At 35.0% G+C, this 26,050-nt stretch overlaps 2 protein-coding genes across 6 annotated transcripts in view; both read right to left on the reverse strand.

Moving 5' to 3' along the window:
* Positions 1 to 26,023, reverse strand: part of LOC136035530 (tRNA-queuosine alpha-mannosyltransferase-like) — a 162,673-nt gene extending 136,650 nt beyond the window's left edge. For 4 of the 5 annotated variants that reach the window (XM_065717377.1, XM_065717375.1, XM_065717378.1 and 1 more), the window contains exons 1-3: positions 25,996 to 26,023; positions 6,127 to 6,213; positions 4,115 to 4,235 (exon numbers count right to left, since the gene is read on the reverse strand). In XM_065717377.1, the coding sequence (XP_065573449.1) occupies positions 4,115 to 4,235; positions 6,127 to 6,208 (203 nt within the window). In that variant the 5' untranslated portion in view covers positions 6,209 to 6,213; positions 25,996 to 26,023. Of the gene's footprint in view, positions 1 to 4,114; positions 4,236 to 6,126; positions 6,214 to 21,417; positions 21,496 to 25,995 lie in introns of those variants that run through there. The other variant, XM_065717374.1, reaches the window with a different exon arrangement.
* The window catches only part of LOC136035770 (tRNA-queuosine alpha-mannosyltransferase-like), a 20,734-nt gene continuing 17,288 nt past the window's right edge, over positions 22,605 to 26,050 (reverse strand). Inside the window, exon 7 of the mRNA XM_065717741.1 lies at positions 22,605 to 22,833. Coding sequence (XP_065573813.1) covers positions 22,605 to 22,833 — 229 coding nt within the window. The remainder of the gene's footprint in view (positions 22,834 to 26,050) is intronic.

Below are 26,050 nucleotides of genomic sequence, written 5' to 3' on the forward strand. Positions count from 1 at the left end.
GAGTAGCGAAAAGGATGTCTTATGTTTCCTGTGAGAAAGAGCTTCATTGGTGACAGACCTAAATTTGAGTAAATTTCATCTACATTCCTGGATATTTTCTCAAAAAAATAGTTCTTCTTTGCAGACCTCAAAGAACTACAAGAGCTAATTATAGGTTTGGGAATGATAAGGGTAGGGGCGAGTTCACTTGCCTTTCGGCTCCAACTCCAAGTGTTGTAGATTATGTGCTAATTAATACGCAATTTGTACCTGAATCAATAAATACGGGAGTATTAGATTTAGTTGGATCTGATCATAGAGCTATTATGCTTGAGGTGAAGATTGGGCAGTTTGTGGACCACGGTTCACGAGTAAGAAATTTCTACAATGCGGATTATAGAAAAATAGGTTTAGAAAAACGAATTGGAAATGATTTAACAGATAAAGATATTGAGGCATTTAAAAGGGAGCTCTTAGATTCGCATGTAAAAAAAAGCGTTAGAAGACAATGAAAAAGATGCACATAGTGTAATTATGCTGTTAAATGAAATAATGGGCAGTTGTGCAGAATCATGTGGCCGGACTAAAAAATTAAAACAGAATTAGGGGTATTTTAATTTGGATTGCAGTTTAATGAAAGGAGAATGAAATATTTATTGAATCGCTTGAATGAATGTGATGGCGCGGAAGATCAAAGTTTGAGATTGGCTAAATATAAAGATAAAAGAAGAGAATATAAAAGTTTAATAAAAAGAAAAAAAAGAGTACGAGAATAAGAAGAAACTGGACATTGCTGATGATTTTAGAAATAAAGATTTTAAAAAGTTTTGGGGCTATATAAAGAATGATAGTGGAAAGGGAAATGTTAATACCTAGGCTGTTCCGGAAGCTGATTCATGGCCTGATTGCCTAAATAATTTGGAAGGTGATTGTGTAGATCTTCAGGAGGTAGCGCATACCCCAGAGATGGTTATTTATCCTATGAGGGAACATGATTACGATTTAGTGGGTGATGTGAATGGCCAAGAGATTAAGTCAATGTTTAAGAATTTAAAAGGTGGTACTGCTGCGGGTGTTGATGGTATACCAATATTGTTATTTAAGAATTTTCTTTCCATTTTGATGCCGATAATTGTTCTTCTTTGTAATAAGGTGTTAACGTCAGGGCAATGGCCAAGCGCTTGGAAGACATCATTGTTTATACCACTTTTTAAGAGAGGAAACCCGAAGGCTCGTGAAAATTATCGTTTAATAGCGCTTGCCCCTGCTTTAAGCAAGGTTTGAGAGAAAATATTAGATACCAGGCTTTCCAACTGGTTAAACGAAAATAATTTAATACATGAGGAACAAGGAGGTTTCTGGACAGGGTATGGGACGACAGATAGTGTGTTTATTTTAAAGGCATTAATAGATAAATATGGAAAGGGTAAAACTTGTCTTTATGTGGGATTTCTGGATCTCCATAAGGCTTTTGATAGTGTCGACAGAGAGTTATTGAATGATGCCATACTAAATATTGGCCTTCCCCATTCATTTGTTAGATTCATAGTGAGCATGTATACTTGTGTGAGTGGAATCATACAAGTTGGTAATAGGTTTTCAAAGCTTTTTGATATTAAGCGGGGAGTAAAACAGGGCAGCACCCTTTCACCTAAGTTGTTTAATATTTTCATTAATGATGTTGTTAACTTCCTAGAGAATAGATGGGCTCCGAAAGTTAGCCTAGGGACTCGAAAACTATCTCTCTTACTATTTGCAGATGATATTGCTTTGGTGGCTAATAAACCGCAAGATCTACAGACACTTTTGAATCTCATAGAAGAATATTTGCAGATACAAATTAAGGCTGAATACTGAAAAGAGTGAAGTTATAGTTTTTTTAAAAAGGAGTGTTGGGGGTGATGAAAAATATACATTTAAATTTAATAATGAGGAACTATTTATAAGTAAAAGAACAAAATATTTAGGCTTTATCTTATCAGAAAATGGAAGCCTAAGGAGTCATGTTGATGAAATAATTAAGAGAGGTAGGGTGGCCATGTCAGCAATATTTAGAAACCCGACGATAATGGGGATTAAAAACCTAAAAATGCATAAAAGAATATTTAACACAAAAATTTTAACCGTGATAGAATATGGAGCAGAGATATGGGGTGGAGAAACGGTGGAGCAGCTGGAGTCCCTTCAGCTCCAGTACTATAAAAGAGTGTTTGGTCTATATCAGACAACTCATTCACAAATTCTGAAAGGTGATATGGACCTGTTTTCTTTAAAGCTACGTAGGTATATTTTAATGATTAGATTATGGTTGAAGTTAACTAAGAGTAATGAAGATAGACTAGTAAGAGCGGCATATGAACAGATGTTGAAATGTGGTTTAAAAACCTCGTGGCCATCCCAAATTAAATCATTACTTGAAAAAGTAGGAATGCCTTATTTATGGAATAATGGTCTTTGCTCTAGTGATGTACCAACATATTTAGAAAGCCATGTACGATTTATATTAGAGAGTCAGGAAATTTAGCATTGGCAAGGGCTGGTTTTACAACCCTGCAACATTATAATCAGGCAAAACCTAGTTTTGGAGAGGAGTTTATTTTAAATTTAATTTACCGGCTATGATTCTACGTCGTTGGATTCAGCTTAGGGAGAATTGTCTTCCAATCCAAATAAAATAAAATGACAAAAATAAAATGATAGTTGGTCCTGATAGGCGGTATGTTTGTCCCCTTTGTAAAGATGATGATGAAGACTTGGATCATTTTCTCCAGAATTGCCCGGTGCTCTTGGATTTACGGGAAATATATTTGCATGGGATTAATTTGATGCTTCTGGGTATTCTGCAAAATAGTAACCCAACCACAATATTTCAAGTGGGAGTGTATATAGATAAATCCTTAATAAGAAGAAGTTTTATATGACTAATTTCTTTTGTTGTTAGATTAGGCACTTTTCGCGTTGAATTCTGTTTTTTTGTGGGTGTTTGTAATTCGTACTGTTGTTAATTTCCTTGCTTGTTTGTTATTTATTTATATTTGTGTGTGTATATGGCCCATGGGCTTTTGAAATAAACTTATCTATCTATATACTAGTAGGAAAAACGCAGTTGGAAGGAGACCAGAAGAAAACCAAATGAAGAAACTAACCTGACTTCGTTTAGCTTGTTAAAATTAGTTTTAAGTTTTATTTTTATCATCGTTTTCAACATTCTTTGCTTAAAAGCTTGCATGAAAAATGTTTCATGTTTGTTATAAAACTAGATGGCAGATGATATGGGGAAAAAGAAAGAAAAAACTAAAAAATCTGAAGTATTTAGCAAAAAACAATGGAACATAGTTTAAACTAAAGTCCCAATTTAAAAAGAACATTTAATAAGTAGCTAAGAATAAAGCAAGAAATTTGCCATCTATGCAGCTAAAATTACGGCAAGTGTGATACCTAAAGAGGACATTGTGAATAAACTGATTTGGGAAGCCCTTCAAATCGCTTCCAAGTTTGAAAAGCTAGTTCAAGTTACGTGGCATCCATTAGACCTTGGTGATTCATTTATATCTAAACCAATCCTCCCCAGGATACGGCCTTGGGATCATCTTTAAAGAAGGGTAAGGTTGCAAAACATTTTTCACACAAAAAAGAGAAATATACCCTGCAAGTACTGGACATACAAATTCCATGACTTTATAAATCGTTCAGATAGGATAGTAGAGAGCCTCTGCTTTGAAAAATTCCTTTATACCACGGATATTATCAGTAAACCAATGAACAAGTGTTTTTTTAATGGGGTAGGAATAGGAGCGACAAGTAACACAATATATTTATTGGGTTTTCCTCCTATTACTGTAGTTTATGTCCAAACCATTATGGCAGTATATCATTCTTCTTATCAATTTCCAAAGTTTGGCAAATAAAATGAACAAAATGACAACTCAGGAGTAGATCAAAGAGTAATGATAAATACCCATATCTCAAGACCCCTTTTTTTAATTTTGTTTTTTAAACGTTTTTGTGCTGGTTCTTAACCGAAATTTGGAACTGGTGTTTTCCCTATTTGCAGGGAAGCTCACAAGATTCACCATATTTCGTAAGATTTCAAGCATTTTTGTTGAAAAAAGCTGAAATTCTGAGAACTGCTTACTCAAATTCTAAATATGGTATCTGTTCCCATAAAATAAGCGCGGAGACTCTGGCTCTCCAATGCCATTTCTTTGCCGTCAGTGTTGCCAAATGTGTTTCCATTCCAACCGTCACAAGAGTATCTGTAAGATTGAGAAAAATGTAAATCCAACGGAAAGAAGGCGATATTTTAATTATTGCCAAAGTATACCAATATAACTTACTCCAGCATTGAAAATCAGAACAATCGTATAATATTGTGATATTGATCGTGGTTGCAGCGGTAGTTTCAACCTAATAAAAGATGAACCTCGACCCATAGTAACCAAAAATTAAAGAACGCGTTTGAAACAATACTGACAAGCGAGAAAATAATTGCCATTTCTAGCTGATTCAGGGGTGTTGGTGGTAATTAATCTTAATAGTAAAATACTATTTTGAAAACAAATTTACGGGAATATCAAAAGCAGCCCGAAAGCTCTAAGAAATGGCGTGCAATCGAAATAAAAAGTACACCATTAGAACTGCTGCGGCCGAATACTTTATACAGGAAAGTTACAGTCCCCTGGCTCGAACAATGAGGAGAATCAATTTTTGTACGGATGGCACTTATGTGTCGTCTTATTTCCGTATTTTTTCATTACCAGCGCATAGACCAAAGACCCAGCGTCCACATCTCAATTCTTGAAGGGCAATTCCCAGAGTTTAGAGTATATACATACAGAATTCCCACATCGGTAGCCCCTCTGCAATATTTTGTTTGGATTAGAAACTCGAAACTTCTTTTTTTTAGTTTGTATTATCTTTAATCAAATAAAATATTTGGTTAAAGATTCGACTTTTTTTAGACAAGTAATAATACCAATACTAAGCTATAACTAAAAAATTTTATAAAATATTTGAAAAAAAACAGAGAGCTACAGCGCAAGACCGTGGATAAATATATTCTGACTTCCAAAATTTCTCTATTAAAAAAATCATTATTAAAAAAAAAACTCCGGAGGTAAGGAAATTTCATATTTTGCAAACAAATGGCACTTGTGACGCCATCTTTGACAGCCTCTATCTCAGGTCAAGCGTCTTTTTGACGAGAACGAGACAAAAACGGGATATAATTTTCCTTTGAAGTAGTAAATTGAATAACAACTGCATCTACTCAGGTTCTTGTTCTTCCTGACTTGACATGAACTATACTTTCTATGTATAACTATACTATATAATGTAGTCTATACTATCACAAACTCAAAAACTAGCCCAAGCCAAAGAGAATCAGAAACTAAAGTGAGTTGGATCTATTTATATGGCTCTTTCATGACTGTGTAATAAAACGTACTAGTCGCATTATCCTAGATAGCGCTCCTGAGTTCAATTTTTAAAAGTAAAAAAAAGCTATAACAGCTATTTCCTTAGCCTGAAGAAAGTGTATCTTCATGTGGACGAATTTTGACACGTTTCTGTTTTGGATTAAAGCGGAAAAAATTTCCTTTTCTGGCTGGAAAACTTTCCTTTACAAAAGAATTTTTGCATCAACGAACGTGCTATTGACGGTAGAATACTAATATATTGATTTTTTTATGTGCGTACTCTGAGAGTTTTTTTTCTATAAATTTTCTTGGAACATTTTACAAAACAACGCTTTCAATCAAACATACAAGTATTAACATGGCGACGTTGCTTTGATCGTTATTGTTTGACAAAATACGTCTTCCATAGTTCTTCATTCGTCGAAATCAAGCACCATAGGTGACGCAGTAATCTTGCTTGAAAATGGTAGATGACGCTAATGATTCCCTTTGACATACCAATTTCGAGTCATGATTCTCATGGTTACATAGTGCACAATAAGGCCTGGTTTTTGATTTTTGCGAATTTTAAATAAATTCTAGAATTAGAAACGTAGTTCAATATACTAATTATAATAATTCTGGTTCAATGTTTAGTACTATATTTTCTATCAATAAATTCCTCAAGAAAATCGAAATCTTATTCGGAACTAAGCAACAAATTAAACAGTAAAATCAAAATCATACAAACCATTTATTTTGTCAATCAGCTGTTTGTGCGAGCCCCCATAAAATGGTTCGATTAAAAGAATTTTCGGTTTGGTGCTTTCCATTGTATCTGAAAAAAATATGATAACCACAAATTACATATAATTTTTGCTATTTTACATCAGCTCATAGCTTAAAAAAAAAGAACATGAGAGAATCTGAATATCCTTTTATCTTCGTGTGTGATATTAACCAGTGCAGCACTAAATACAGTGCAGTGCAGGCAGCCAATTCTTAAATAATCGCTAGGTGGTTGTTACTAGGCATGGGTACCAACAGATGGACCAGAGTAGTTATTTTCTACTTTGCCTCAGGGGGTCCAAAATAAAGATGAATTGTAAAACCATGCAACATTCTAAAAAATTTAATGCTCTATTCTTTCATAAAAACACTTGGTTCTTAAGTTCGATATTACTGAAAATGTCTATCCCCTGTCTTTAGGGCAAGATCTCAGTGGACTATCGCGATTTCTGCCAGGGATAAAATTCAGTCTCCAACAGAATATTCACATCTGTTATTTTACAATCTATATGTATATATAAATGTTGTGTCCGTCCGTCCGTCTGTCTGTTGCACTATCTTTACCGTTACACCGTTACACGTTATTACCGTTACACGAGCTCAAAAAATTGAGGCTCTTTTTAAATTTTATTAAATTGCTTAAAATGTAAAAAACTGGTAATTGCACAAATGTTTCAATATATTTTGACAATGGATTAAAGCGATTCGAAAACCTTAAAACAGAAAACCAAAAGTTTGAAGCTTAGTCTCTATATATTCTATATATATAAAAATAAGTTGTCTGTGTGTGGATCTGTGGATCTGTGGATCAGGTGACGTCATGTTTGTCCGCATATGACGTCTGAATTATTTCACACTAATACAAAAGAAGAAAAAAACTAAAAAAGGTAAAAACTACAAAAAAAACTAAAAAGAAAAAAAAACTAAAAAAACTAAAAAAAAACTAAAAAAAGGTAAAAATCTAATAACTAAAAAAAACTGAAAAAAATAAAAAAAGGCAAAAACTACAAAAAAAATAAAAACTAGGCCTAATAAAAAAACTAAAAAAGCTAAAAAACTAAAAAAACTAAAAAAAACTAAAAAAAGGTAAAAAACTAAAAAAAACTAAAAACTAAAAAAGAAAAAAACTAAAAAAAAGGAAAAAACTGAAAAATAAAAGAGAAAAAGAAAACTAAAAAAATATGAATAAATATATATAAAAATAAGTTGTTTGTGGGTTATGTCTGTCTGTCTGTCTGTCGAGTGACGTCGTGTTTGTCCGCATATGACGTCTGAATTATTTCACACTAATACAAAAGAAGAAAAAAAACTAAAAAAGGTAAAAACTACAAAAAAAAACTAAAAAGAAAAAAAAACTAAAAAAGCTAAAATACTAAAAAAAACTAAAAAAAGGTAAAAAACTAAAAACTAAAAAAAACTGAAAAAACTAAAAAAAGGCAAAAACTAAAAAAAAACTAAAAACTAATAAAAAAACTAAAAAAGCTAAAAAACTAAAAAAACTAAAAAAAGGTAAAAAACAAAAAAAAACTAAAAACTAAAAAAGAAAAAACTAAAAAAAAAGGAAAAAACTGAAAAATAAGAGAAAAAGAAAACTAAAAAAATATTAATAAATATAAAAAATATAAATATAAATATAATATAAATTAGCAATCAACAAAGCACCGAGACACAAATGACGACCGGGACACAGGGAGTATAAATGACGACCAGGACATAAGTAAAAAAAAAAACTAAAAAAACTAAAAAATGGTAAAAACTACAAAAAAACTAAAAACTAATAAAAAAACTAAAAAATCTAAAAATCTAAATAAACCAAAAAAGAAAAAAAAGAAAAAAGGAAAAAAATAAAGGAGAAAAACAAAACTAAAAAACGAATGTATATTCAGACCGGGACACCGGGATACAAATGACGACCGGAACACAGGGAATATAAATGACGACCGGGACACAGGGACACAACTACAATGGGGACGCCGGGGGGCACAGGGGGATATAAATGACGACCGGGACACCGGGACACAAGGAATATAAATGACGCCCGGGACACTCAAAGAGAAATCACAGACTGGAACACCGGGACACAAATGACGACCGGGACACAGGGAATATAAATGACGACCGGGACACAGGGACATAACTACAAAGGGGACGCCGGGGTGCACAGGGGGATATATAAATGACGATGGCGACTCAGGGAATGGTCGATTAGCAATCACCATCAACAAAGCTCAAGGGTAATCATTAGAATCATGAGGTATAGATCTGAATACGGATTGTTTTCCCATGGACCATTATATGTTGCATGTTCAAGAGTCGGTAAACCTGACAATCTATTTATATGCACAGACAATGGGACAGCAAAGAATGTTGTATATTCGCAAGTTTTACGTAGTTAAAAACATATATATATATATATATATATATATATATATATATATATATATATATATATATATATATATATATATATATATATATATATATATATATATCTATCTATATTCACAGGTGGGACATAGGGACACAACTACAATGGCGCGTAACTAATATGGCGCGTAACGACTTACGCGCGCGGGGGGGCTTGGGGGGGCGCGAAGCGCCCCCACCTACTAGGTGTTGGGGTGGCGCGAAGCGCCACCCCAACAGCTAGTATTCTATATATATAAATGTAGTGTCTGTCCGTTACACTATCTTTACCGTTACACCGTTACACGTTATTACCGTTACACGAGCTCCAAAAATTGAGGCTCTTTTTAAATTTTATTAAATTGCTTAAAATGTAAAAAACTGGTGATTTACAAATATTTCAATATATTTTGACAATGGATTAAAGCAATTCGAAAACCTTAAAACAGAAAACCAAAAGTTTGAAGTTTAGTAGAAATTGTTGAAATTCGAAAACCTTAAAACAGAAAACTAAACCAATTTACGTCATCAATTCGATCCAAAAATGACATACCATTGCCGGGACCCAGAACAAAAGGGACAATGAGAATCCATATGTAGAAGCCTGCCGCGTGCCATGCTGGGGCCCGCGAGTACCGGTGGCAAAGCCGCCGAGACTCAGCACTGTCTGTGATTAGAACACAAGGGACAATGAGAATCTATATATAGAAGCCTGCCGCGTGCCATGCTTGGCCCCGGCGGCGAAGCCGCCGGGACCCAGCACTGTCTGTGGTTAGAAAACAAGGGACAATGAGAATCCATATATAGAAGCCTGCCGAGTGCTATGCTGGGGCCCGGCGGCGAAGCCGCCAGGACCCAGCTAGTTAATTCATAAGTAAAAAAATTAACGACATCTAAAAGTTTTTTTTACCTAACTACTTTACCTTTTTATTTTATCCGAACTAACTAACTTTCCAGAATTCATCTTCTACAACCTCACAGGTATTGGTCCGAACCTATAAGCAGCATGGATGCAAATTTTAGCGACTTGGATTACAACTGCATGCAAATAGTTGTAAGGAGAGAAAGCATATCTATCAAGACTTTTCCAAAGCTTTTATGAATACTTGTATATTTGACCCCAACCAGACAAATTTTAAATTTACTTCCCCCCTTCGCAAAATCTTCTGATCTCCTCCCCCCGGAACCAAAAGCAAACTCGAGGTAAGAGAGAACAAAGGCAAATATATAAATTACTTTTTTGGCATATTTGTGTTGGTTCCAGTGTTTTATGTAGAATGAATGAATGAACTTTATTACCCGTAAAAGTATAAAAAAAAACACAAGAAACGGGTTATTATAAAGAAACAAAAACAAAACGATAAACAGGGAGAAAAAAATTCAAACTAACAAAAGACAATATGGACTAATTAAACAGTATCAATATGGAAAAATGCTGCAGATGGTCGTAAACGTGAATAAAGTTGATAGTCTTTTTACATAAATCATCACTGGAAGACCGAATCCGAGAAGACACATCTATTAAACCAAATCGAGCAATTATTTTTCTGTTTCGGTGCCATCTAGGAAGCTGGAGGAGGAATATACAATATTTGAAATAAGCCGCAAATAGAGTATGGCAATCTTTCTTACGAAACAGATGAGCAATGCCTGATAAAAACAAAAGCACAGGGGCGCAATAAGCATTATAAATCATGCACCCGTTGCGGTTGTAACAGATTTCGTTTGGGGATATTTTTCCACAAACGACGCGTAGATTTATCATGGCTTGATTCACTAGGGATGAACAGGTAGTGGAAAGTGTTGGACCGAAACACGGACCAAGCCAACTAACTGAAGAAGAACATGGCAGAACTGCAGTCCCAGCAACGAATGGAGCGACCGCATAAGGGCTGTTAAAACAAATAAACTCGCATTTAGACGTATAAACTGACAGTCCAATCTTAGACAGTTCATTGGTTAATATAGTAAAATTGGAAAGGAATCCACGGTTTTAGTTTTGAATAATTTTCCAGGAGTACCTAAATAAAGGATGTTCTAAAATTAAGGATTTATATTATACTAAGCCAAAACAACGGTCCAATAACTAACATTCGTGGATAAAATCCACAAAAGTATCAATTTCCTTCTCCAAGAAGAGCCATTAGATACTGCCATTAGAGCCATAAGAATCTGAGCAAATTCCTTCATTTTGTATAGAGCCTCCTTTCCCTCCCCCTAGCCACTCTTGATTATTGTATCCATACTTTATGTCATGCTGGGACAATACCTATTTGATTGTTTTCATTAAAATTCCTGTTTTTCATTACCTTTGAATGGCTTTTCGATAGATACTGATTCGATGAGACGCGTGAGGCACATATTCAATCTTTTTCTGCGTAAGGGACTTAAAAAAAGACAGCCAATAGAGCCTTAAAACTACAGGATATTAGAGAGGGAGTAGTAAAAATCAAGAAATTTTGAGAAAATTGGAGATTCTCTGCATACGCAGCTTTTACACAATTATTGCCCTTTGAGACCATTATTGTTACATCTGCCTAATGGGTTGAGGATGAACTAGGAGTTTTGATCGATATTTTTCCTCCTGTAGAGGCTCTGAACTGGAACACTTATTTCCTCGTCAACCTTCAACACTTATTTGTTCAAAACCCAATTTCCTGTGCAATATGTCCAAGTCTTATCGTTCTCAGGCATTATTTTTCTTCTTGGATTAATCTCAAAAGATTGAGTCCAGATATAAGCCTATTTATACTTCACTCAGGTTTTTTTTTGTCATTATCCTGTGTACCAGTCGCAAATGAGAAATTTTCAGATCAATCGCTGGCAATTGGAAACGGGAAGCTCCCATTTGACTCAATCCCAGGACGTATACAACTGCCTCCTGAATTCTGTAATTCAAAAATTTTACAGATTTATGTCAGAATTTTTGTTAACCGAAAGACACTTGAGAAATTTTTTAGTGACGTCATTTGATTTTTTTAATTTCCTATTTAAACTTTTAATTAACATTAAATTTTTAACATTTAACTTTTTTAAATTTTAACTTTTTGGTAATTCTATTTTAGAGACGTCAATTTAGTGAGGTCAAAAATTGTTCAGACTTATGTCAGAATTTTTGTTAACCGAAAGACACTGGAGATCTTTGACATCAGACTTGTCTATTACACTCAAAAGAACGCCAAAACCTTCTCTCTCTATCGCTCTCCAATTTTCCCAGTCCTTTTCCTGGGCTCAACTATTTGTCTTTCAAGGGACAATAAAGGCTTCAGAACTTCAACACAGAAATCAGAGATAATAGGAACTTCGGGGTGATAGAGACTTTGTTTTACTGTTGTTTTACAATCAGGGTAGCCTTGGAAAGTGAAAAGCCTAAAATTTCAGGTCGTAAAGTATGCCTTATCATCTCGTTCGAAATTTGTTGAGCCCTAGCAACCGTGTATTGGAATTTCCAAGTGTTTTACAACAAAGAATTCTGCCTACAATAATAGGCTATCCATACATAATACAAAACATCAATCGACATTAAAAGGGAAAAACTTGGTTCATACTGTTGTTGTCCTTAACCAGCTAGCCAATCAGATCCTTTGATTTTTTTTCTCTAGGCCCCCTTGTAATCGTGTTTAAAATGATCATCTATCATTTTCTCTAGGCCCCCCTGTAATCGTGTTTAAAATGATCATCTACTAGCGTATATGTTTACGCAAAAATCTATTCATATAACCATGAGGAAAGACTGCGAAGAAGAAAATAGAGAATTTATTTTAGAGGAAAAATAAGAACAATAGAGAGTAAAAATAAGAACAATAGAACAATAGTAGTTTAGTTACAGTGCAGCTTGTAATACATCGAAGTATCTCGAATTCAAACATGTATATTTTAATTTTACAAGAGAAAGAGAAGCTCAAAGACACAGCAATGTATATTTGGAGTAGACAATTTGCTTAGGAGACATCATCGGCAGGGTCGTATCCACAAAGAGGGCTTGGGGCTTTGACGCCCACCCCTCTGAAGAGTTTGTCAGACGCGTAAAAACGTATATAAACAAAATTTTGATACATTTTTTTTAATTTTCTTTTGTAGCCTACACTTCCGAACAAAAATTATGGATGTTGTCCTGATTATAAATACATCCCATTCATAAAACAAATTCTATGTAAGCTACAGCCCCTCCGTTGGAGGATCCAGGTGGGAGATGGGTGTGTGCCCCCCTAACATGGTGGTGGTATTTAGGGATAATATCATATTTTCATATTGAACGTCATATATTTTGTAAAGGGTAAACAGCTGTTTATTTTCTTTTATGGCGGGGTATTTTTTATAACTTATTATTTTTTGTATCAATACTTTTATATCATTTTAATTCAACAGATTTATTACAGCTTTGAGCCTCGGTAGATTTTAGATCGAATTTACGACCATTTCCACAACCTACCTACGGCGTATGACCGTTGAGGTTCCCTTTAAATTGCTGGTATTCCTTTGTTCCCAAGTTTATCGGAGTAAAATATTTTATACCCCCCCCCTGAAAGATCCTGGATCCGCCCCTGTGTCCCTCTATACCCCCTGCTCTGTACTCTACTCTAATTTTAATCTTATACTTTATTGAGAATATAGTCAATGGATATAATAAGTGAAACATCTAGTGCAAAGAGTGATCAAATATAGGATAACTTTTGTTTGCTATAATTTTTAACCCAACCCTTTGGTTTTATTTGAAGTAAACTCTAGGTTAACTTAAATACGAGGGGGCTGCCGTCCTTTCAATCCTTAACTATTTGGGCTACGATGTAATTTTCCATAAAATGATCCAAAAACAATATTCACCCCTGAAATGGCAATTGCATTTTTTTTTTCAAATCATTACATCTACATTTGCTAGGAAACATTTTTCCTGGGGGTCTCCCTTCCTCCGTACAGATACCCTACTGCAGACCCTACCTTCCATAGTAGTCCGTGAAATAGTTTCCTAGATAAAAGTTTCAAGGGCTATCATTACCTGTTAAGATGTATATACCAGATGGATTCATTAATCTAATTGACACTAGGGTAATGAGCTCTTTAAATTCGCCATTAACTTCACTAACATCGTAAGCTTTGATGTTCGACATAAAAACAAAAAAGAAAAATTGAAATTCTACACCCGCGGATTATTCCATTATCTTAAAATACCCATCAATCTTAAAGTGACCGCATTGCTTGTTTGACCTCATTCATAAATCAGATACACTTCCCAACAAGATTTCAATGAATATATCCATAGACAATATGTATGTTAAAGCTAAAGGTGTGAAGACCAATGTTCTGTGATGGATGGGATTTGACTTCATTTACACCATACCTTATTGAATTTGTATACGGTCCTTTATAAACATGAAAAGTCAGGGTTTTGTTGCCTGCTTAACACCTTGGGTGTCGAGGGTTATCAATTTCATGTTTAATAGATTCTAAGAATATTATGTGTTTTGCCTAGTCGAATTTCTGCATGCTAAGTGCTTATAATGAGCTTACACCAAAGCTGGGTAGATAATGTACACATATTTCGGCCCATGACAGTCGTTTCCCCATGACAGTTAGGGGTATTCAAAATACCGATACTGGTACATGCAAGGGACTTCTTCCTCTGGTACATATCAAGAATACTAGAGAGGCTCATGGAAAACCTTCATACCTCCCAAAAAAACCCTTGGGTTCAACCCATTCGCAAAAAGCTCTAGGGGGCCATGAAGACTCCGTAAGTACTTTGATTTTGAACGCTCAGCTCTGATTTAAGACCCAGCTTTTTCCCAATCCGTATTGGGTCAGATGTTCCGATAGGTCATTTTGATAACTTGCAGTCGTCTATTTATAGATATAAACAAAACAGCAGAGAAGAAACTAAGTTCATCTGGGGTAATTTTTAGCCCAAATATGTCGTAAAATTGTTATTGTCATTAAATGTACGTTTGATATCGTTAAATAACATTGAGTTGATTTTGAATAAGTTGAATTGACTTAGAAAAAGTGTTATCAGAGTAAAAAGGTGAAATTAAATGAAAGGTTAAATCATGGTTGCAGCAAAAGCTGCAACTTAGTAATTTTAGTAAAATTAGTAATTGACTTGACTTTATTAAACAAGAAACGATATACATAAATCTTTATACCAAGGAGATAGAGAGGCAACTTGTTTTGTCTCCTTTAGCAATGGAGAGAAATAAAGAAGAAGGAATTCCACCTCAATAGCTCACACGGAGCACATAGAGAAAGAGAGAGAGAGAGAAGAAGCGGAAAAAATCGACTCATGGAGACACGGATGAGACTTATAAACTAATTTATAAATAAATCACTTTACATTCAGTACCCGCTACTATAGGCAGAAAGAACTATCTCTTTCAATTTTTTTTTTATATGTATAGAGTGATGGTGACTCACTTATTAAATCAAGTAGTTTATATTTATTGGCAATCTCGGGAAGTTGGTATCTTAAACTTAGTCTTGATCTCTCATTTTTAATAAAAAGAAAAAGAAACTTATTCCTTGCTCTTGATAAATAAAAAAACAAGTTTTTTTAGCTGAAAGTAAGGAGAGACATTAAAACTTAAAACTAACAGATATTACTTCGTATATGAAAGGGGCTGCTTCCTCATCAACGCCCCGCTCTTTACGCTAAAGTTTGACTCTTTCTCTCAACTCTGCTTTTTAAAACAGTAAAAAACTTTAGCGTAAAGAGTGGGGCGCTGATGAAGAAGCAGCCCCTTTCATATACGAAGTAATTTCTGTTCGTTTTAAGTTTTAATGTCGCTCCTAACTTTCAGCTAAAAAAACTTGTTTTTTCATTTAATTTCTGAACGTTTTTGAGTCAATGCATGCTTTGATTTTGGCTCTCCGCAGAGGAATATTTATCACGAAATTTGCAAGTTTATTTATTTATTTTTTTTTGCTAAATGTCTTTCTCATAGTTTTGATCGAATGATTTTGAGAAAAATGGAACGGTGGAGGAAGCCTAGTTGCCCTGCAATTTTTTGGTTACTTAAAAAGGCAACTAGAACTTTTAATTTTTTACGAAGGTTTTTATTAGTAAAAGATAAACGTAACTTATAAATTAGCTTACGTACGAACTTTTGTAATCTCATGTTTTTATTGCATATATGAGGGGTTCACTCCCTCGTCAGTACCTCGCTCTTTACACTAAAGATTAAATTGTGTCCCAATTCATTAAGAATGACCCCTTAATCACAAAAGCCGTAGAATAAATAGTTGAAATCACTAAAAATACTTTAGCGTAAAGAGCGAGGTATTAGGAGGAGGTGAGCCCCTCATATGCGTAATAATTTCTGTTCGTTTTAAGTTTTAATGCTGCTCCTTACTTCCAGCTGAAAAAAACTTTTCATATTTATTTTGCATTGTTTTTTTTTTTTTTAATAATGCTAGAAGATCCTGCGCTCCCTTCACGGAAATTTTCTTCCCCCATGACAAATTCCTCGATGGAAAGTTCCCCCAACATATCCCCCTCTTGTCAACCCCTCCCCCCAACCAAAACGTCCCCCTGAAAACGTCTGTGCACTTCCCAATAACCATTACTATATGTAAGCACTGGTCAAAGTTTGTAACTTCTAGCCCCTCCCATGGGGACTGTGGGGGAGTTAGTCGTTCCCAAAGACATAGTTATAAGGTTTTCCGACTACGCTGAATAAAATGGCTATCTTAGAATTTTGATCCGTTGACTTTGGGAAAATAATTAGCGTGGGAGGGGGCCTAGGTGCCCTCCAATTTTTTTGGTTACTTAAAAAGGGCACTAGAACTTTTCATTTTCGTTAGAATGAGCCCTCTCGCAAGATTCTAGGACCACTGGGTCGATACAATCACCCCTGGGAAAAAAAAAACAAATAAACACGCATCCGTGATCTGCCTTCTGGCAAAAAATACAAAACTCCACATTTTTGTAGATAGGAGCTTGAAACTTCTATAAAGGGTTCTCTGATACGCTGAATCTGATGGTGTGATTTTCGTTAAGATTCTATGACTTTTAGGGGGTGTTTTCCCCTATTTTATAAAATAAGGCAAATTTTCTCAGGCTCGTAACTTTTGATGGGTAAGACTAAACTTTATGAAACTTATATATTTAAAATCAGCATTAAAATGCAATTCTTCTGATGTAGCTCTTGGTATCAAAATTAAATTTTTAGAGTTTTGGTAACTATTGAGCCGGGTCGCTCCTTACTACAATTCGTTACCACGAACTGTTTGATAAATAGCTATGTTTATTTTCAACCAAGAGTTTCATTTTATTGAAAAAAAAAATATCCCTACGTTGGATTTCTAAGAACCATATGCCTATATTAAGGTGAAAAACTTGTTGTAAATGAACAATATCAAGGAATAAAAATGATGTTTTAGCTTCAGGCAATTCTTTTGTCTTCCTAGGGTGTGTCAAGAAAAAAAGGTCCAGGATTCTTATTGCCTTGTTTTGGACAATTTGGAGTCTTCGTATATGTGAATAGAATGTCAACATCCAAACGGTTGGGCAATATTGAAAATAGCATTCCACTAATGAAAAATTAAACTTTTTCATTATTTGGTAAGGAAACAAGAACTTTACTCTATGCAAACAGCCGAGATTCCTAGACAAAGAAAGTGCAACTGCCCATAGTAAAATAAAAATTAAAAAGCATTTAAAAAAATGGACAGTCAGAAAAAATTTCCCTTTCTAGCTGATTCACTGAGGATAATAATCATTTCAATTATTCGATCATCATTACCCAGCTTGAATAGAATAGTATTTTTCAATATGTAGCATTGGTAATTCCTTAAAGATTATTTTTTCTGTATTTTTAATTTGGCAACACTAATAGTAGATATGAACTGAACACCCCATTCAGTTCATTTTTGTATGCCTGAAAACACAAGTACACAGTGCTGGGGAAACAACCCGTTGCCAAACACATACCACCCAGCATGAGCCCGAGCATCTAAAAGCTTCTTTTCTTATAAAACATAAGTAGCATTTTGAGACTTCTGAAACAGGGTTCAGGTTAAAAACACAACAAACGAGTCAGTGGAAAAGGTTAATTTTCGATGATACTTCTGTAAAACAACACATTTAGAATAAAAATGCTTTTCGGAATATCAAAAAAAGATAACTGCCGGAATTTGGTCAAAAAGTCCTTTTGTAGATCTCAACGGATCTATCCAAGCGAAACAAAAACAGATTCGCTTGTCTGATCGTAAAAGAAACACATCTTTTGTTTTGTACGAATAGGACAAATCCGAAGAGTGACTTGGATTAACTTCCTGGGAGGTCTTATTGTTTCTGTAAAGACACAAACAAAACAATCACTTCCTGAAGTTAGTTCGCAGCAAACCAAGTTGAACACTCCTGTCAGTCAGTAAAAGCTTGTCGACATGTCTTTTCTGCAGGTTTTTATTTTTCTATGATTATTTTCTCTTCATTTACCGATAGGGTTTCCCCTCAATTTGTTTTACGATGCCGTAATGAAAGTTCACAGACCTTTCTCCATTTATTTGGCTGTAGAAAATAAGCAGGAGAGCTTTGATTATGATTCAATCTTTTTCCAAAAAATAGTGTAACTTAAAATGGTAACCTGACCTTACTGGGAATTAGTCCTTCCTAGAAAGCCTTATAATTTCTCTTAAGACACAAACAAATCATTACTTGCTTAGGTACTCCCACACAATCCAGAATACACTCGAGAAGTAAAGTTAGGTTAACCAAAATGAAATATACCAAAACATGATGAAAATATGACACTATAGTTTATATAATACTACAATTTGGGCTATATAATTGCACATTAGAGGGGGAGGGGGTAAAGTAACATAACCTTACCCCCCTCCCCCAATTTGCAAATATATAGCCCAAATTATACATGACAAATGCATTCTGTGACCCGTCATTTGTCTTGGTAGCTATGAGACCGGTTTTCTTAGATCTTGCATTCAACAGACTGATTGAGTGTGTTCTGGATTGTACAGGAATACCCTTGCTGAAGTTAGTTCACAGCAAACCAGCTTGAATACTCCTGCAAGTCAGTAAGGGCTTGCTCTTCTCTTCAGATTTTCCTGTTTCTATTCTTCTTTAAGTTACAGAGAATCAACTCGGAAATAAATAAATTTTATTGCTAGCATTATTAAAATGCTAAGATTTTTAGAGGAGGTGCACACTGAAAGGCCTAACCCCCTCCATAAATGACTTTAATAATATATTGGAGATATATATGCACATATATATCTATCTATATATATATAAATAAGTTGTCTGTCTGTGGATCTGTGGATCAGGTGACGTCATGTTTCTGTGTCGGCTGACGTCATGAAATTAGTTGTCAGGTGACGTCATGTTTCTGTGTCGGCTGACGTCATGAAATTAGTTGTCGTCATTTTTGCTTTGACGGTGACGTCATTCAAGTTATATAAGACATATGTTCACGTAGAAATCTATTAATGTTTAAGTTTACAATGACTGATGAAGATGCTACAAGAGTCTATGCCAAAAAACTTGCTGCTGATAGTTCCTCGGCACGCTTTCTTTTCTGACTTTCTCTATCAGCAGCAAGTTTTTTGGCATAGACTCTTTGAGCATCTTCATCAGTCATTGTAAACTTAAACATTAATAGATTTCTACGTGAACATATGTCTTATATAACTTGAATGACGTCACCGTCAAAGCAAAAATGACGGCAACTAATTTCATGACTTAATTTCAGAACTTAATTTTTTATATAAATGACGACCGGGACACCGGGACACAAGGAATATAAATGACGCCCGGGACACTCAAAGAGAAATCAGAGACTGGGACACCGGGACACAGGGAATATAAATGACGACCGGGACACAGGGACATAACTACAAAGGGGACGCCGGGGTGCACAGGGGGATATATAAATGACGATGGTGACTCAGGGAATGGTCGATTAGCAATCACCATCAACAAAGCTCAAGGGCAATCATTAGAATCATGAGGTATAGATCTGAATACGGATTGTTTTCCCATTGACCATTATATGTTGCATGTTCAAGAGTCGGTAAACCTGACAATCTATTTATATGCACAGACAATGGGACAGCAAAGAATGTTGTATATTCGCAAGTTTTACGTAGTTAAAAACATATATATATATATATATATATATATATATATATATATATATATATATATATATATATATATATATATATATATATATATATATATATATATATATATATATATATATATATATATATATATATATATATATATATATATCTATCTATATTCACAGGTGGGACATAGGGACACAACTACAATGGCGCGTAACTAATATGGCGCGTAACGACTTACTCGCGCGGGGGGGCTTGGGGGGGGGCGCTGCTTGGGGGTATATATATATATATATATATATATATATATATATATATATATATATATATATATATATATATATATATATATATATATATATATATATATATATATATATATATATATATATATATATATATATATATATATATATATATATATATATATATATATATACCCCACCAACAGCTAGTATATATATATAAAAATAAGTTGTCTGTGTGTCTGTCGAGTGACGTCATGTTTGTCGACTGACGAAATTACAGACCGGGACATCGGGACACAAATGACGACCGGGACACAGGGAATATAAATGACGACCAGGACACTCAAAGAGAAATTACAGACCGGTACACCGGAACACAAATGACGACAGGGACAAAAATGACGGCCGAGACACCAGGACACAGGGAATATAAATGACGACCGCGATACTCAAAGAGAATTTACAGACTGGGACACCGGGACACAGAGAAACAACAACGACGGGGACGCCGGGGGGCACAGGGGGATATATAAATGACGATGGGGACACAGGGAATGTTCGATTAGCAATCACCATCAACAAAGCTCAAGGGCAATCATTAGAATAATGAGGTATAGATCTGAATACAGATTGTTTTTCCCATGGACAATTATATGTTGCATGTTCAAGAGTCGGTAAACTGACAATCTATTTATATGCACAGACAATGGAACAGCCAAGAATGTTGTATATTCGCAAGTTTTACGTAGTTAAATATATATATATATATATATATATATATATATATATATATATATATATATATATATATATATATATATATATATATATATATATATATATATATATATATATATATATATATATATATATATTTACAGGTGGGACACAGGGACACAACTACAATGGTGCGTAACTAATATGGCGCGTAAAGACTTACGCGCTGGGGGGGGGGGGGGCACGGGGGGGGTGCGGTGGGCTTTTATATAAATGCTGATTAAAAAAAGGTTTGAGATGGAACGTAGCACGGTCATTATTGAAATCTTCTCTCGATAAATATTGACGATGGCCTATTAGTAAACTATACGACGTTAGTTTGTTAAGCAAGAATTCTATTGGGCTCTTCTGGCATAATAACCTTTACTTAGAGAAGTTTATTTGGGAGTTTCCCGTATATAAATTGAAGAAAGGGCTATACAGATGAATTTTTACTCTCAAAAAATTATGTTGCGTGTACTGTATACAAAACTTGTCCCTGAATTTGGTTCAGCGTTAAAGTGTGTTTTAAATATTAGAAAGATCCATTTAGCCATTGATGGGCCTTAGATCTACATTTTAAATGAATTCCCCATTTTGAGAGAGGGTTTAAACTCCCCCTCCCCCTGTTGGTATCCTGTAGTTATTGTTTAAAACCTACACAGAAGTGAAAGAAAATAATAAAATTTACTACAGCAAATTTCTGTTGCTCCAAGAAGGGGGTCTGTCTCTAATCCGGATGGTCTGTAAGTCTGAACACTCACGTATATATTCCTTTTGATTCGCTCGTCTCAAATTTAATGCATTTCATCATATTTTACAACAATTTCAAAATACACCTGTCCAACATTTTTTTAATACAATTTAAAACCTTCTAACAGATTTTAAATATACAACTAAATTACTGGCAAACCTGATTCTTCTAGAATTCTGAATTTGAAGCGTGACTGTCAAGTTTCTTTGGGGTACCATTTTTGGAGTAAGCATTAAAATTAAAGCAGCTCGTCATTAGCAGACTTGTCATTAACCTATTTGCCCAACCCACATTTATCAATTCTGAATTGGCTACCGCTTTAATCGAGTGGTTAAATATGGAAAAAAAAAACAGAACAAGAATTATAATATATTTTTGAAATTTACAAAAGATCATTAAACTTTTAAACCATTTTTAAGCTAAAGTACAAGGATTAATTCCTGGTGGATATGACCTAAGTTACTCCTCTTACGGAAGGTGAGAATTGTAAATCATTAAGCGAATTTAGCCAATATTAAGTCTAATTCAACAGGTCTCTCTGTGTTAGATAAAAACTGAAAAAAAAAAGCAAAAAACGAATTTACCTAATATCGGGTCTAATTCAACAGTTCTCTCTGCGTTAGATAAAAAGTGAAAAACCTTGGATGGAAATTGTCACAGGTCGCACTTCAATTTTTCCTGAGCTTCAAAAACATCATCAACGTTTGATATCAGTAAAATTTCTCAGATTCAAAACAGCGTAGCTCAATCACTTTCTTATATTTAAGTAAAGAAAAATAGTTTTGGCATGCCAAATTCAAGATTTTTTAATTTTATTTTTATATTTTTTTATTCCCATAATCACGGTGTCATGTACATAAGGATATCTGATATTTAGCTATTCATTTACCTCGTGCTTAAACTTCGAGTTTTTAAAGGTCCCTTGATCCTTCTTTTGAAGGAGTCAACAGAAGGATTTGTAGGAATAATATCTCCAGGAAGATCGTTCCAGATAGAAGTACAACGCCGGATGAAGCTGTCCCTCAAGTACTCGGTTCTTGGCATGTCCTCCCTTAGATAGTTGGACCGAGCTATGTGCCTTCGTGTCTGGCTTGATGGCTGGACAAAGTGGGACACAATGCGAGAGAGCTTGTCTGAGGGAGGCGAATTCATGTACTTGTGGAAAACGGCCATCGACCCCTTCACCAAACCTTTCATTTAGAGCCTGGAGCGAGACATGTGTAGAGGTGCAGCCCATTCTATTTGTCTATTCTGGATCTTCTGGGGAGGTTCCAGCACCGTTTTTGGTGCATCACCATATAGCAGGCATCCATATTCAGCTGTGTGTCTGATGCAGTACTTGTAGAGTGGGACAATCGAGCTGGATGGAAAAAGGTATTTGCGACGAAGAGTAACTTCTAGCTTTCTTGCGTAGGAAGCTATTAACCTACCAAGGTATTCGCGGAGAGATCGATAGAAAAATGAATCCCCAGTAGACGAAGATCATTGACTGTCTTTATAGTTTCATTTTTGAAAATGAAACTGGGGTATTCACGTGGCAGTTTTGATCGGGTAATAAGAAGCTCCTTTGTTCTCGATGTATTGAAGTTCATCCTCCATGCAACAGAATACTTTTCAATTCAAGGAAACAGCTGAAGGAAACTGAAACGACTGAGTATGTCTTTGTATCCTCGGCAAAATGATGCAGAGAGCGTGTGAGGTTACCTCCCGTGTTTTTTATGTAGATGAGGAAAAGCGTAGGTCCCAAGACACTGCCCTGGGGAACCCCTGCTTTCACCGAATATTCGTGGGAAATAAACCCGTCGGAGACAACCAACAGTGAGCGATCAGAAAGAAGAAAACGTTTTAGAAGATGACGCTAAAAGTACCTCATCTTGAAAAGGTTGGAAACAATCACTCTATTATGTTGTAAGATGGTTTTAATAGTGACTATTGCCAGTTTGTGATGCTTTTCTAATTTTTATTTTTTTTTATGAAACAAAAGTTGAAAAAATGACGATACGAATAGGAAACTGACTATTGCTTCCTGACCTCAAAATATTGGTTACGACATCCAGGTCGATCCTTTCTTTTTGAGTTGTCCAGAGTAGACAAAAAATTAAGGACCATTTGTCTTAAATACACATAATTCGATAATCCTTGTGGAATAATCCGAACCGATCCTGCTGGCTAGAAAACACCAAAGATTAGCAGTCTTACTGCCAGAAAAACTAACCCCTATCGTCTGAAGCAATTTATTTGAATAATTAGATAGCGTTTAGAGGAGCTATACAGTGTGTGTCGTAAACATACCTCAATTCGGCCTCTAGCTCTGTCTTAGAGCATTTATCTTATTTCAGATTTGTGCCAGCACTCATACCCTGTTAACCCCATAAATAGGAAATATGACAGTGCATGACCCCCTCCGATGCAATTATTGACTGAAACCGCATTTTTTTTTTTGAATTGACCACACTTCCTGTCACGATTTAATTTTTCTAAAAACTTATTTCTAAAACATATTACCTGGTACCACTTGGGCTCTTGGACATTTCCAAAATGATGTTATACGGTAACTCGCTAATACTAGTGAGGTTTATTTTATAATTGATTCCAACGGTGCAAAATAAAAATACAAAAACATACAGATGTGTTTTCAACCAGGAAGTTCAAACATGAATCCTCTTAAAATATAATTAAAAGAGCTTCCAAACTTCAACATGGCATCTCTTCTTTGCCTGCACTTAGCCCTAACTGTAAGCCTGTAAAACGTGTCACTTAAAAAGACAGGCTTAGGGGAATCAAGATTATTTCTATAGAGCTAAATGCCTTACATTTCTAGGTAAACAAAAACTAATTTTTTACGTAAGAAGCTGGTGTTTCAGGACGTGTGCTCTCTGCTTGAGCCACCCTTATTGAAAATATTATTAGCTACACTGAACTCTTCAATTCGTTCGAAATTCACTGGAATAATAAACGTAAAGACATCATCTATAGAATCATATAGATGTCCTTCTAATTGGTGTAAACTCACAAGAGAAGGTACTTCCTGCAGCTAGGATGTCCGTGAAATTCGATATATTCAGAATTCTTGAATTTCGGCAAAGATTTATTCAAACATATGTTTTGTTCAAAGATGTATCCAGGATTTTCGTTCGGGAGGGGAATATTTTTTTGGAGAGGGGAGGTGCTTTACACACTTTAAAAAACGCATCAAAAATTATTTATTTGTATTTTTGTTACGTTTTTAAGAGTCAGACAAAAATTTCGAGGATGAGGAGTTCGAATCCTGGCCCCTCCTTCCTGCATACGGCATTGGTTGTGCTACAGAAGCGTTTTGGAGCATAATTGATATCACCTAAAACTCCATGGTGACATGATTTTGACATTCGGATACTTCAGGGGTCATTAATTTAAATTTTTAAATATACTCAAGAATTAATGTTTATAGATTTTGATAAAGGCATTTAAAGTTTTTTTTTTGTGTGTGAGTGTTTGGCCCCATAAGCAGCATATGACACTTGCGAAATTAATCGCCACTACAGAGTTGGTGGCTATGTTTAAATTCCCAAACTTTTGCAAATAAGTTTCACTAAAAGAGTTTTTAAACTTCAGTTTTATTACCGTATTTCACGATCATATAATACAAACTTGCAATGATATTATAATATCTCGTAAAGCTTTTGTTTGACAACTTAGGACGTTGAAGATTTACGCTAGTAGAGCCCTTTAATTAATTCTTAGAGGCTCGAGGTAATTTAATGAAGTAAATGCGTTTTCGAGGATAAGGGATGTACAGGTCTGGATTTACCAGTAGGCCCGGAGCTAGGGGCACACAATACCGGGGGGCGGTACTTGTTAATTAGCCAGAACACACTCAAGTTCTTCATCTGAATGTAAGATCTGAGAAAACCGGCTTTATAGTTACAAAGACCAATGATGGGTGACAGAATGCATTGGACTCATATAATTTAGGCTATATATTTGTACATTAGGGAGGGGGGTAAAATATAGTGTGTCTGCAAAAAAACTGTGATAGCTACAATTATTCTGCATATTACGAAGTAAGAATTGTTCTCTAACTTCACGCTGTCCAAATACTTTATCCTTATCCCTACCCCCCCCCCCCACCCTGAGGTGCAAATATATAGTCAAAATTATATTAGTCCAATGCATTTTGTCACCTGTCACTTGTCTTTGTGGCTATGAAACCGGTTTTCTCAGATCTTACATTCAACTTGAGTGTGTACTGGCTAATTAACAAGTACCGACGGCGCAATAAATCATCACTGAGTGATATTTTTCAAAATAAAAACTGAACTGATACGATTTATCGTCAACATGCCAGGTTCACTCCACCACTGCACTGCATATTCACAGAAAAGTGATTTTAAAACAACACAAAAATTCCGTGGCCACTTGTCCAGGCAACGCTGGACAGCAAACTTTAGCTAGTTAGATTAAACACAAATAAATAACCAAATTCACAGATGAGAAGAACATTTACATTTCATGTTTCAGTGCAGAAGTATCAATCTACATTAGTTTATGTTAAAGACTATCTATTTTTTTCACAAACTAAGAGATTCTTAAACAATATTATTTCTACCTGAAGCACGTTTTGAGTAAATTTTAAATTTAGGCGGAAGGTAGCGTTGTCAACT

This window comes from Artemia franciscana, chromosome 14 (genome assembly GCF_032884065.1).
Source record: "Artemia franciscana chromosome 14, ASM3288406v1, whole genome shotgun sequence".
NCBI classification, from domain to species: domain Eukaryota; kingdom Metazoa; phylum Arthropoda; class Branchiopoda; order Anostraca; family Artemiidae; genus Artemia; species Artemia franciscana.